This window comes from Triticum urartu, chromosome 1A, assembly GCF_056163025.1.
Source record: "Triticum urartu cultivar PI428250 chromosome 1A, HENAU_Tu73, whole genome shotgun sequence".
Classification (NCBI taxonomy): Eukaryota; Viridiplantae; Streptophyta; class Magnoliopsida; order Poales; family Poaceae; genus Triticum; species Triticum urartu.
In genome coordinates, this window is record NC_141873.1 from 116,770,205 (window position 1) to 116,783,822 (window position 13,618).

Below are 13,618 nucleotides of genomic sequence, written 5' to 3' on the forward strand. Positions count from 1 at the left end.
TTCCAGAGTGCAGCGTTGCAGAGGCCGGGCTCCATTGAGCCCGTTTTGCCAAAAGAATAATTCATAATATACTTAAAAGTTTCAAAAATATCAATTTTTTATACAAATACATATGCATGTTCATCAAGTAGGTAAAAAGTTTCATCATGTAATTCAGTTATTTGCGTGCTACACAAAAAGATAAATATTTGGCCTAAAAACAACAAAGATTAAGCCTATATTAATCTGTGTATTTATCTTTTTCGTACACACTACATGAGAACATATATGTTCATGAAATTTCATACGTGTATAATACAAATACACATGTATCTATATACTTTTTTTCAGATTTTTTCAATATGTGGAAATAGTATTTTCGCTGAAAAAAAAATAAAGAACTATGTGGAGCTCGGTCTCTGCAATGCTTTTTTCGATGATTTCCATTCCTTTCTTGTTTACATACACTGTTTAAGTTTTCAGAATCATGCTTTTCAAAAGTATCCCGAGACTTCCAAAAGGCATAAACCGCGTCGACGCAGCTGCCTCTGCCCGCCATTTGGAGCAGAGCGGCCTCTCGTAATCCTGTTTCCAGTCTTCTCGTCCACACCTCGCGACCCTGTGGGCCCACGCCCCGCTCACGCACTAACGCCTCTTCAATTCATCTTCCCACCAAACTTTCCGCCCTCTGCCCCGCGGGCCCGCCGCAATTAATGAGCCGCTCCTACCCCAGGAGCCAGAAAACGTCCAAACCCGCCTGCCGTTCTCACCCGCGAGGACCCTTTCTTCCTCCCGGACCCAAGAAGACTCTGCTCAAAATCTCGCCAACCTCCGGGCCACCATCGCCATCACCATCGCTCCTTCCAAAATCCCCATCCAGACGAGCATTTGGATTGCCATTCCTTTGTCCGCTTCGCCCAAAAGTTAAAGCGGCGGCGTGCCGTTGTCCGCTTCTCCGCCAGTTCCGTTCCACCTGTGCTCCACCAGCCCGTCCCTCTTCTTGGCTGGCTTCAAGAAAAGACTGGTTCTGGTTCTGGCTCTGGATCCTCCGCTTCCCCAACCGCCTGGCTGAAGTTCTTGCGGGGGCGAGGCTGCTTGTTTGGGCGGCGGCAAGAGGCGATTCAGCCGCTGGGGAAGGCCTGCACCGCAAAGGTAACCGCCCCTCGTCTCAGCTGGAGGATTGGGTTGATTTCAGTCGAAGGATTTTATTCTGTTTTTCCGGGCTCCTGCATGTTGGTGACGATACTGATTTTGTTTTGTGGGACTATTGTGCAGATCCAGTTCGCGGTGGATGGAGCGATGCTGCGGGTGTTCTTGATAAGGTTCTTGCTTGCCTGATAAGCAAGGTTTCTGGTGGTTCCTCCTCCTGCCGACCAAGACACGGAAAATCTAAGCCTGTTCACACCTTCTATTGCTTCAATTTCCGAGTGCTCTTGCTGCCTGAGATGACATCAGTTTTGAGGGATTGCATGCCTTGGACTCTGGAACAGATTCATCATCTGTACTCTCTTCAGCTGTTCTAGCTCCCCCTTTTTCCTTGCTGGCTGGCTGCATCTTTGTGCAATTCAGGGCTCTTGTGTCCTGTAGCCCCAGTTTCTGTTTGGATTCATCATGGGCACCACTACCGAGCAGAAGATAGCTCTGCTCCTTCTTGGGACCATCTGGGTTCTTCTTGGTACCTGCAATGCTGCTGAATTCACCCCTGCAGACAACTACCTCATCAACTGCGGCTCTACGGTCGACGCTAATCTCAACGATGGGAGGGTCTTCAAAGCAGACAATTCCGGCTCGACTATATTGACATCACATCACAGCGTCCCCGCAAACACCTTGCCGGATGCAGTCATAAGTTCTGACAATCCTGTGCTGTATAAAACTGCAAGGATATTCATTGTGCCGTCGTCCTACTCCTTCAACATGAAGAGCCGTGGCCGGCATTTTGTCCGGCTACACTTCTTCGGTTTCAGATACCAGAGCTATGATCTTGCCGCGGCAAAGTTCAAAGTGTCCACCCAGCATGTTGTGTTACTTGACAATTTCACTCCGCCGAGCAATTCCTCACTGTTGGTCAGGGAGTATTCGCTGAATATTACCGAGGATATGCTGATTCTCTCATTTGTGCCTCTTGGAAACAGCACATCTTTTATCAATGCTATTGAAGTAATATCTGTTCCTGATGATCTGATACAGGATTCAGCCCAAACTGTGAATCCCTCCGGCCAGTATCTTGGCCTTGCAACGCAGTCATTTCAGACATTCTACAGGATTAATGTAGGTGGACGGGAGGTGACCGTTGTCAATGACACACTCTCGCGTTCATGGGATACTGACCAGAACTTCTTCATAAATTCCACTACCACTGAACTGTTTGCTTACCAAGGGAAGCTGAATTATCAGAAAGGAGCTGCAACCAAGGAGGATGCACCGGACAGTGTGTACAACACTGCAAGGCGGTTGGCTGTGCAAAATAGAACCAGCCCAGCGTCCAACATGACATGGCAATTTGATGTTGACGGTCGTTCGAGCTATCTGATCCGGTTCCATTTTTGTGACATAGTGAGCAAGGCAGCATATTCCCTCTACTTTGATATTTATGTGGATGGCGGGTTAGCGTTAGAAAATCTTGACCTCTCTGAAAAAGTTTTTGGTACCTTGGCTGTGCCATACTACACGGAATTTGTCTTGAAGTCAAGCAATCCTTCTGGTAAGCTAAGTGTCGGCATTGGGCCTTCCAGCTTGAGCAATGTGGCACCAGATGGCATCTTGAACGGCCTGGAGATCATGAAGATGAACATCAGTACTGGCACTATTTATGTTGTGTGGCCACCAGCAACGCCAAAAAGGAAACTGGCTATCATATTGGGCCCTGTTCTCGGAGGTGTTGGTGCTGTTAGCATTGCTATTATTCTCTGCTTTGTCCTCAGAAGAAAGAAGGAGAAGAAGCCGCGGCGGGCACCGACAAGTCGACCTTCAAGTTCTTGGTCACCACTTACCCTCAATGGCCTTAGCTTCCTTAGCATAGGTACCCGAACAACCAGCCGGACCACTCATACATCTGGGACAAACAGTGATGTAAGCTACCGAATTCCTTTTGCTTTGCTGCAAGTGGCAACAAAACACTTCGACGAGCAGATGGTTGTCGGAGTTGGGGGGTTTGGGAAGGTATACAAAGCAGTTCTGCAGGACAGCACCAAAGTCGCAGTCAAGCGGGGCAACCAGAAGTCCCACCAAGGGCTCAAAGAATTCCGGACAGAGATCGAGCTGCTGTCGGGGCTGCGACACCGTCACCTCGTGTCGCTCATCGGATATTGCGATGAGCAGAACGAGATGATCTTGGTGTATGAGTACATGGAGAAAGGCACGCTGAAGAGTCACCTGTATGGCAGTGACATGCCTCCCCTCAGCTGGAAGAAAAGAGTGGAAATCTGCATAGGGGCTGCAAGGGGGCTCCACTACCTGCACACAGGTTTTGCAAAGTCGATCATCCATCGTGATGTCAAGTCGGCAAACATTCTCCTCGACGAAAATCTCATGGCCAAGGTTTCTGATTTCGGTCTCTCGAAGACGGGACCTGAGTTGGATCAGACACATGTTAGCACTGCGGTGAAAGGGAGCTTCGGGTATCTTGACCCTGAGTACTACCGGAGGCAGAAGCTGACCGACAAGTCGGATGTGTACTCATTCGGCGTGGTCTTGCTGGAGGTGATCTGTGCGAGGCCAGTCATCGATCCGACGCTTCCAAGAGACATGATCAACCTTGCAGAATGGGCAATCAAGTGGCAGAAGAGGGGAGAGCTTGGTCAGATCGTCGATCAACGGATCGCTGGGACAATCAGGCCAGAGTCATTGAGGAAGTACGGTGAGACGGTCGAGAAGTGTCTTGTAGATTACGGCGTTGACCGCCCTACAATGGGCGATGTCCTGTGGAATCTGGAGTTTGTGCTCCAGCTGCAGGAGGCCGGCCCGGACATCTCCAATGTCGACAGCATGAATCAGATCTCTGAACTTCCTTCAGACGCCAGAAGGATGGGCTCTTTGGAGATCGGTACCGCAGACGAAGCAGACGAAGGCCGCACGCACATGGATTACTCTCAGATGTCGACCAACGATGCCTTCTCGCAGCTGATGAACACTGAAGGGAGGTGAACTGGACTGCATTGTTTCTGTGTCACTAAGGAAGTTGGTAAAAACATGTTGACCTGGAGAAAAGAGATGTCTGTTGCTTGTCCATACCATGTACTGTTGTTGCTGACAAGCCCTTAATTGCATTCATGTTCTGATATATGTTTTGTTCTTTGAATTATATAAAGGATGATCTGTTAGATGTTTGTCAGCATATTCAAGAAGTGTTAACTACCTATTTGGAACACATGAACTTAAATATTCAGCCAAAAACAATTCCTTACAAAATTGACAGAAAATTTGTACAGGAACACTTTGCAGACCATAAGCAGCTTGCTGATCCTGATTCATTTTTTTTCACGATGCCTAAAAGGTACTCCCTCTTAGAGAAATATAAGAGTGTTTATAGATTCAGACAAGGCGGCATAACACATGTCAACATTTGTCAAACATGAAAAATTCATGACTCAGACAGGTTTGACAGGTTTAGACGAGGAGGCATAACGCGAACCAACGTTCGACAAACATACTAACATAGTCTACAAACATAAGAGTTCGGCCCAAGAGACGATGCAACAGGATTAATTCAAGTTGAGGGTGGTGTGCAGCGTTCACCATCACTCCCAGGGGCGGCTATCGCGGGCAGGACTCAGGCTGTTGCCTCTCACACCGTTATGTGAACCATTGACTTCAGCTTGCTCCCTTGGTGGGTGGCTCTTGCCATTTGGTGCTGGGCTGCGGTTCAAACCGGAAGGTGAAGCACTCCTCCTAGGGCTGTAACTAGAGCTTCTTGGTCGCCTTTCCTCGTGGCCAACAGCACGACCATCCCTCCTTGGATAAGGCGATCGGCTGTTAATAAGAAAATCACAACATTGATGATTAATGATACTGCTAGGAAAGCAACTCAGCAGAGAAGAATGTAAAACACCAGGCACATGTTATACAAAGTTGCCGAGAGTGCCTCTTTGAACTATGCCACCACAATATTCACATAATTTCCATACATATCAGTAGCATCCATCACATTATGCCACTCACATATCAGTAGCATCCATCAAATTATGGCACCCACTTATCACCAGATACCCGCTCTCTACAGACTCAACAATATTCATTTAATTTCCATACATATCTTCAGCATCCATCAAAATATGGCACAAACTTATCACCAGATACCTGCTCTCTACAGACTCACTGATCACATATCAACATATAGCAGTGGCAGGCATGAATAGATATATATATGACTATCAAAGGTAAGAGATTACTACTACATGGCTGAAAGGTAAACCCATTGCATTTGACCAAATCTATAGTAGGGTAACTCTCATAATAGTATGTTTATTTATTTACAAGATCCAATCATAATGCTAACAAGATATACTAGTATACCCAGACATATTAGTCCTTGGCATAACCACATAGAGTTAAGCACTGGACGATTGCAGAAACATCAGTCATAATGGCAAAAAAATTGGTTCATACCTGTAACTCCTGCTTAGGCTCCTTTCGCGATGAGGTGGTGGGGAGCGTGAGTAGCTTCTTCCCCGCCTGTATTTGCAAAAGCTAAAAATCAAATGTGCACTAATAAAAGGTAACATCACAAGGAAGCTCATTAAAGGGTGCAAGGAAATACTTGAGATTCTTAGGACTGTTTTGGCAGTTTTTTTCTATATGGCCCTTTTCTCCACAGCGATAGCACTTATTTTTCCAGTCGCCAGCATTGCAGTCACGAGCCCAGTGCCCATCAATCCCACAGTTAAAGCAGCGGCCAGAACCAGGAGGGGGTCCTCTGCCCAAGTACTCGCGGGAACCTCCTGGGCCACGCGGGATCTAGAAAAGCAACAGACTTATCAACTGAGGTCGAGGACAGCAACGTTAAGAATACAGCAACAGTACAACAAGTAATCAAACATCATTATCCTCCGCAATTAGAAAATCGGAGTCATGTAGCTGCAAAAATGCATATCTATACCTAGACCTATTTTTTTATTACTAATAAAGGGAATATATATTCTTGGTCCGTCATGTGTATTTTGCAGAAAAATCCCTGATGTTTCTAAGTATCAACCCGCAGTCCATTAGTAATAAGTCGACAAAAAATGGTTCGGCCTTTTTTTTCTCACGCACATGGGCCCACCCGCTTCGGGCGGTCAGCAAATCCGGCAAAAAAGTTGCAGATACAAGAGATCCAACTCACTACCTGCCATCAAGTTTCCTTGCGTCGATCCAACTGACCTAACTCATATTTGTGAAAACAAAAGAGGTTTTGCATTTATTATATAGTACCACATCGCTCCTTTGCACACAATGTCACCAATTTATAAATGTCTGAGATCTGAAATCAATAAGTGCCTCGAGATTAATAAAGAGCGGGCCGGTGCATCCGGAATTAATGGAGAGACCCAAGATTCATGGAGGAATTAGTGGGTGAAAATGATCCGATTAAAACAGCTGATGCACAATGCCACGCCGCTCCTGTTGGCCAACTAGAATTAATTAACCGGAGAGGGGGAGGTCGCTTGGCCAATTAAAATTAATTAATAGGAGATGGCGAGCGATCCATTGAACATGCATGAATATAACCCCTTGATTAATTTGTGGGAGAGAGGCAACAACAACAACAACAACAACAACAACAACAACAACAACAACAACAACAACAACAAAGCCTTTAGTCCCAAACAAGTTGGGGTAGGCTAGAGGTGAAACCCATAAGATCTCGCGACCACCTCATGGCTCTGGCACATGGATAGCAAGCTTCCACGCACCCGTCCATAGCGACCAACTCATGGCATGATGCGGGTTTTTTTTTGCATATTATAAAACATATATAATTACCCGCAAAAAAACCACACATATAATACCTACAGACTCAGTTGTTTTTGACAAAATATTGGGGTGCATCAGGTCCAGCTCCATCATGTTGGACGTCAAGGAAACCCTGGTGCGGGAGCTAGAGACGGGCACCTGTTTCAACTACGGTCGGGGTTCCGCCCATTCGCGCTGACACCATTGAGATAGAGGTCAGGATCATGGATGGCTAAGTACGGCTTATCTGCCGCCATGAACCCCATCTTGCTCGCTCTGTCAATCTCATAACTTGTGTCGAGATCTTATTTGCGCTCGCAAAGGTTCCGTGTTTTGCGTGGAATTTGGAATATCATTAACTGGTCACATTATGACAAGCATTTTGTATAACTTTCCTAATTTTCAAAGGAACATTCGAAAATTCACAGCCTACCTACTGCAGTCTTACCGTGGGTAGCACATTTTTTACTGCCACGAATCTTAACAAGGTTCATCATCCAGTCTCCTTCCATAAGGGCCTTGACTTCCTTCTTTAATTAAAAGTTTCATTGATCTTATATGTATTACTTAATTATCTGTTGAGCCGTTTAACTACATTGTGATCTGCTCCACGATAATCGGTGTTTGCTCCAGACGATGCATGCATCAAGTTTAAATGAGACTGGGGCCGCGCACCATCGTTGAATAGTTTGATAACTTGGCCACCATAGGTGACGGTAGTGAAGATTAGAAGTGACAACATGGATGGGCCGCTAGGGGCGTGCAAGCATTTGTTTCTCCCGTTGCAACGCACGGGCACAATTTCTAGTAATAAAAGGATTAAACTTTGCGCGTAGAGGAGAATTTTCAGTCCATCGAAGGCTCATTTGTAGATGGCATCAGGGTGAAGTTTACAGTAGCAAAGAACATTCATAAACAACAAAAGCTTACCCCTCTTGCAAACTCAACAATGATACGGCTCCCATCAATCTCTTGGCCATCAAGCTCATACCTTGCATCATCTGCATCCCGGGGATCGCTAAACTCCTGCAACATGATCCAGAAAAACAAAAATAGGGGTGGGCTTAACATGAAAAATCTAACAAAGTAGACAATTAGCTGCACATATTCCGGGAATAGAACATGGAAATCACGGGTGTAAGAGGTTACTTACAACGAAGCCATAATCATACTTCAGCTCCACACATCGTATTCTGTAGAAATGGTTGACAAAAACAGGAACACCATCAAGATGGTACGAAAAGTGCATCACCAGCCATCACACAAAGTAAACATCTACTCGTAGAATAGGCAACAGAATATTTCAAAAGAATCGCCAAAATCTTCTGTAACTTTGCAGCAAGACACCAATTTCCACCAAAGGCACCCTCACAGCATTGACACCAAGGTAATAGCCCCTCAATACCTTCATCAAGATTATTCAAGTCAAAGCTGGAAAGGTTTGTCTGACATGTGATGGCAAATTGGCAACAACCAGTAGCACTATGTAAATGGTCAAAATCAACAGATTATGCCGCAACAGAAGGAACCTTAAACTTCCGAAGCTTGCTAGTTGCTAGTCTCTACTAACAGGTAAGCCAATAAACAGCTAAACAATTACAAGTTAATAGCTAAAATGACACCTCTACCGAAAGTAACCTAGCAGAGCCTATTGATATAGCTGGATTAAAATTACATTATCAGTGATGCAGTAGTAGTCTTGACTCTAGGCTACATCAATGCCGAGGAACCTAAATTGACCCATACAACAACAACACAGCAACAAAGCCTTAGTCCCAAACAAGCTGGGGTAGGCTAGAGGTGAAACCCATAAGATCTCGCAACTCTTTTGGGTTTCACCTCCATAAGAGTGGCTGAGTTTTGACATTGGCTCGGGTATGTTGTTGGGACAACATAGGCGGAGTTCTAAATTGACCCATGATCTAGGGAAATATGCCTTTGCCTAAGAAGTATGCACAAATTAGAGCAAGCCAGGTGCAGCAAGTAAATGGTTCCCAAATTGCACGCAAACACTTGTTAAATCAAGTGGTGCACAAAAGGCGTAAACCAGATCCAATTTCCTCACCTCCCATATCTGCCGAAAAGGTACTCAACATCCTTGGTCCGGGTGTGCGTAGAAAGATGGCCCACGTACAACTTGGTGTTGCCACCATATCGGTCATACCGATCATAACGGTCATTATAGCGATCATAACGGTCGTCATAATGATCATAACGGTCATCGTAGCGATCGTAACGGTCATCGTAGCGAGGCATCTTCAACTGCAAGACAAAATTGATCGCGTTAAGGCATGCAGCCAAAATATTGTAAAACAAAGACATGTAAACATGCAAATGCACCTATACACATTTGGTCAATATATCCAGTGATTAACACGTAACGCGCTTCCATAAAATTTCAATACAAACGGCAAGGGAGTCGCATTGAAATAAACAATTTCCTATATATCGGGAGGAGGCGGAACATAATAGATAACACAAAAAGTACTCCAATACTAGAATGTGATCTCATGCTTTGCAACAGCATATTATTAACTCACTGTCAAAAGTTCATACGTGGAACAATAGAAGATTGAGCACATCCCTTTGGGAAAAAAGGGGATCCAAGGTATGCACCAAGACCGGCATATAGCAGATTAACAGGGGCATGCCTAAATATGCAAATGCACCTAAGTTTTCATAACATGCTGCACCATCATTACCTGTATACATTAGTCTAACTATTCAGAAACTAAGACGCTTCTATGCAATTTCTATACAGGCGGCAGCGGAATTGCGTCAAAATAAGCTAGATTTGCCCTCTATAGGTGAAAGGGGGCTGGAATTTAAAGGAGAACACAGAGTTAATTTCTATTGAAGATCAAATTATGCTTCCCAACAGCATTATCAACTCGAATACCCTTTTTTTCCGGCATAGCACGACGAGAATAGTTAAATTTTGGTTTGAGATGAACAGAGAGCAGCACCAATCAAACAGCACCAAAGCCGTAGTTCGCTAAACCCTAGCAAGCGCGAATCTTTTCCAAACCTATCAAAAGGCTACCAAATGAAAAGGTGGAAGGGCCCCTCTCTAGAATCTTCTAGCGAAGAACAACCTCTTCATCGTTTCGACCATGCATGATCGCGGCAAACCCAAGAACAAGAAAACGCAGCCGAAGGACGCATAGCTCGCGAACAGAATCAAGCCGACCGCACGGCACGGGAGAGCACGATGCGAAATCCGAGAAACGAGCCGCGTGCGCTCGCGCGGCAATGCGCACGCCCCCGCGAGATTACGGGCTCACCGAGCGGCCGAAGAAAAGAACGGGGAATCTTGCGGAAGAGATAATCCAGTCAGAATTACGGTGGCGTCCACCTACTTACCCCCCGACGCGAGTGGCGGCGGCAGCGGCTGCGTGGCAAGAACCCTAGCCCGGCGAGGCGCCGACAGCGGAGACGGGGACGGCCACGGAGAGAGAGCAATCGGCGGCGGTCGAGGAGCAGTTTATATGATGGCCGTCTGGGCTTGGATGAGGCCTGTCCAGGGTCCAGTTGTTGTGGGTTACGGGCCTACAGGGTCAAGGGAGAGTGATGTGACCACAAAGTTGCAGCCTCTGCCCTCCAAAAAAAAAAAGACGAGTTGCAGTCTAAAAAAAGAAAAAAACTATCGCTCAAACTTTTTTCAGAAAAATAAATAAAAACTATCACCTTTAGCAAGACTTTCAAGCTTGATCTCATAAAAAACAGAAAGTTCAATAAATCTAAATAAAATCTAACGTCAATTTTAAGGGAAATTTTAGTTGGCGTCCATCAAATATGTTGGAGCCAGGGGACGAATCATACGTTGGAACATCCCTACCTAGTGATCGTCAGCAAGATTTTGGGGTCCATTTTTTGCAAGGGATAGGAATCGGACTACCGATCCTAAACAAGGTTTCGAATTTCGAAACCAGAAAATTTCGACCACCATCGAAACCATTGGAATTTTTGAAAATTCATAAATTTCAAAATCTATTAAATACAAATCAACAATTTTTCAATTTGAATTTAAACAATTTAATAAATAGTTACTGTGGCTATAATTTTTTCACATAAACGTTTGATCTATCCCAAAAATCAGTTCCTGTATAAATTGATTCAATTTGAATTTAAACAATGAATAAATAGCTATTGTGGCTATACATTCACATAAACGATTGATCTAACTAAAAGGTCAATTCATGCCAACTGTTATGGTAGACCCAGGTTCGAATCTTAGCTAGGTCGCTAGGTCGTTTCTTTGACAAATTTTCATACAACATGCATGAATAGTTTAAATTTGAATGTAAACAATTGAGTAAATAGCTATTGTGGCTATAGTTTCACATAAACGATTGATCTATCCCAATGGTCAGTTCTTGACATATGTTATGGTAGATGCAGGTTTGAACCTTAGCTATGTCGTTTGTTTGATACCCTAGACTTGACGCATGCTGTGTAGAGAGCTATGTCGACCACTAGGCTATGTGAAGTAATATGTAGTAATAAGGTTTCCACCCTATTTTATAAAAAATGCTAGATTTATGGGAATCCTTCGACGGACGGAAGCTATAGGGCTGGCTGGCCTAATCTCATTGATTCTATCCCCATAGGTTTAGCTGCGGGACTCAAATTGTGATAAATCCTAGATGGGAAAGTAGTGGTTGAACCCCACATCAGTGCACCCACGCAAAAAAGAACATACCAAACATTTCAAAAAAATCTGAAACTTTATGGAAATGATCATCAACAAATATTAGAGAGGCCTGCCAAGTTTGATGGTCAAATGACATCCGAGGAAAACTGTACAAAAAACAAAAATACTAATTTTGGTCAAACAATTTACGTATATTTGAGTATTTTTGTCTTTTTTGTATAGAGCTCCTGGGATGTCATTTGACCACGAAAATTTTCAAGCCTCTCTAACATTTCCTAATGATCATTCGCACAAAGTTTCAGATTTTTTCAAAATGTTTTAATATGTTTTCTTCCATGGGTGCGCCAAGGGTGGGTGTAGAAAAACCACTCTTATCTTCGTAAACACTTTCTGCAGAAACTGCTCGTAACTGTAGCAAAGTTCTTATTTTATACGAACAAATTTAAATACCAATTTTTTTGAAACAAAATACGAATATTTCACAAACCATTGAAACCATGATCCTAACTTCCCATCTGACCATTCCTTGCCTCCTACCATATATTATGCCATTTAAAAAAATCATCTCCAATAACTTCCTGCTTCATCCCATAAAAAACCCAGCCTACCCCTACCGTTTTTGTCCCTTCAAAACCCTAGTCCACTCCCTTTCTGTGTGAACAGCCTAGCGCGGGAAGGGTTTCTTCCTTTGAGTCCTTCCACGCCAGTGCCACTCCGACCCCGACTTCAGTCGTTCCTTGTCCCATTCAACCCCAGTAGTACACCAGACGACACCCCCACTTCAACTACCTCGACCCCGGCCACCGCTTCAAGACCCTCGCGAGGTCGCTTCCCTCCACCGTGTGTGACATGGAGTAGCACGTCGCGTAGGCTGTGCCGCCTCCGTCGAACGCGACAGATCGTCCCAGCTGGACACGCCTTCTTTCCTCGTCACCTGAATTTTGCTCTAGGTTGTGACATCACCTCCCTTGTTCGGCCCTGCTTCGACGTCCTCGAATGTTCCTCCCACCCCCCCTAGAGGCAGGGCGTGTCCACGGCTTCCCAGCGTCTCCTTAACCTCCACGGGTAAATGTCGACATCATCTCGCCTCCCAGAGGTTCGGTGGCATAGGTGCACATGGACTAACCAGTTCACTGACTGGGCATGAGTTGGGTAGTTTTCTTTTCCTTTTTTGTTTGGTTCAAGATTATCTTCCTGAACAATTGATGGCATGTAAGTGCATAGGGCTAGTTGAATCACACTTTTGTGGAGTATTGCCCCTGTTTGTATATCTTCCCAATGAAGTGCTTAGGCGGGCATTATGATGAGTGTTTTGATCACACTAGAGGCATCACTAGTCTCGAGTGAATTGACTAGCTGATATCTGCACGAATTGAGATGGTTACACAAGGAAAGTTTTAATTTATATGAGGTTTTGGCAAAATTGGATTTGATTTGAGTATGGGTAGGGAATCACAATAAGTGTTTCGATTTAGTGAAGATTTTGGTAAGATAACACATTTTTTTTTGATTTCATTGAGGCTTTGGTAACATTTGATTTTATTGGGTTTGAGTTTGAGTAGAGGAACACAAGAAAAAAAGACGATTTAGTTGAGGTTTGTTAAGATTTGATTTTGTAGCGGAATACAAGAATTTTTCTGGATTAGTTGGGCTGTTGGTAAGATTCGATAGTTAATGCATGATGTGAAGGGAGGGGTGACGTACAGAAGAAAAAACTAAATAGTGGAAGGGCAAAGATGGAAGCGAACATACAACAATGAACTCCCATTTAGTATTACTCAAAAAAAAAAGAACTCCCATTTAGTAGAGATATTTCCACTTTTAACTGAGATGCAAGTGATTAGAGAGTCTCGTTTCTCCCTGGGTTGGGTGGGTTGGTTTTGGGTGATTTCGAGCAGTCCAAATATTTTCCCCGGGTTTGTAAAAGCCTGCTATGCTAAGCCTGTATGGCAATCTGCGCTTGAAGATGCGAAGTCGCCTTGGTGTCGCATGCCCGCATGCCTTTCTTTTTTGGGACCAACTAGTTAACAAGTACCCTTTCGGGGAATACTC

General features: G+C 44.5%; 2 protein-coding genes across 2 annotated transcripts; one reads left to right on the forward strand and one right to left on the reverse strand.

Annotated features, from left to right (window-relative positions):
• Positions 1–729: 729 nt before the first annotated feature.
• Positions 730–4,301, forward strand: LOC125548919 (receptor-like protein kinase HERK 1). The gene is made up of 2 exons (XM_048712443.2): positions 730–1,131; positions 1,255–4,301. Exon 2 carries the CDS (start codon positions 1,591–1,593, stop codon positions 4,123–4,125), a length of 2,535 nt encoding a protein of 844 aa, XP_048568400.2. The 5' UTR covers positions 730–1,131; positions 1,255–1,590; the 3' UTR covers positions 4,126–4,301.
• Positions 4,302–4,493: 192 nt separating this feature from the next.
• LOC125548931 (serine/arginine-rich splicing factor RS2Z33-like) lies at positions 4,494–10,404 on the reverse strand. The gene is made up of 7 exons (XM_048712450.2): positions 10,276–10,404; positions 8,978–9,174; positions 8,066–8,105; positions 7,843–7,938; positions 5,738–5,934; positions 5,587–5,652; positions 4,494–4,950 (listed from the first exon to the last, which is right to left on the reverse strand). The coding sequence occupies exons 2-7, from the start codon at positions 9,166–9,168 to the stop codon at positions 4,719–4,721; spliced, it is 822 nt and encodes a 273-aa protein (XP_048568407.1). The 5' UTR covers positions 9,169–9,174; positions 10,276–10,404; the 3' UTR covers positions 4,494–4,718.
• Between the last annotated feature and the right edge of the window lie 3,214 nt (positions 10,405–13,618).

Excerpts from the sequence above, each read along its gene's own strand:
- LOC125548919 (XM_048712443.2), top strand. The coding sequence starts at position 1,591 with ATGGGCACCACTACCGAGCAGAAGATAGCTCTGCTCCTTCTTGGGACC.
- LOC125548931 (XM_048712450.2), bottom strand. The coding sequence starts at position 9,168 with ATGCCTCGCTACGATGACCGTTACGATCGCTACGATGACCGTTATGAT. Across the intron at positions 8,106-8,977 it reads CTTTTCGGCAGATATGGGAG|AATACGATGTGTGGAGCTGA; the intron begins GTGAGGAAATTG and ends CCATTTCTACAG. Across the intron at positions 5,935-7,842 it reads TTGTTGAGTTTGCAAGAGGG|ATCCCGCGTGGCCCAGGAGG; the intron begins GTAAGCTTTTGT and ends TTGCTTTTCTAG.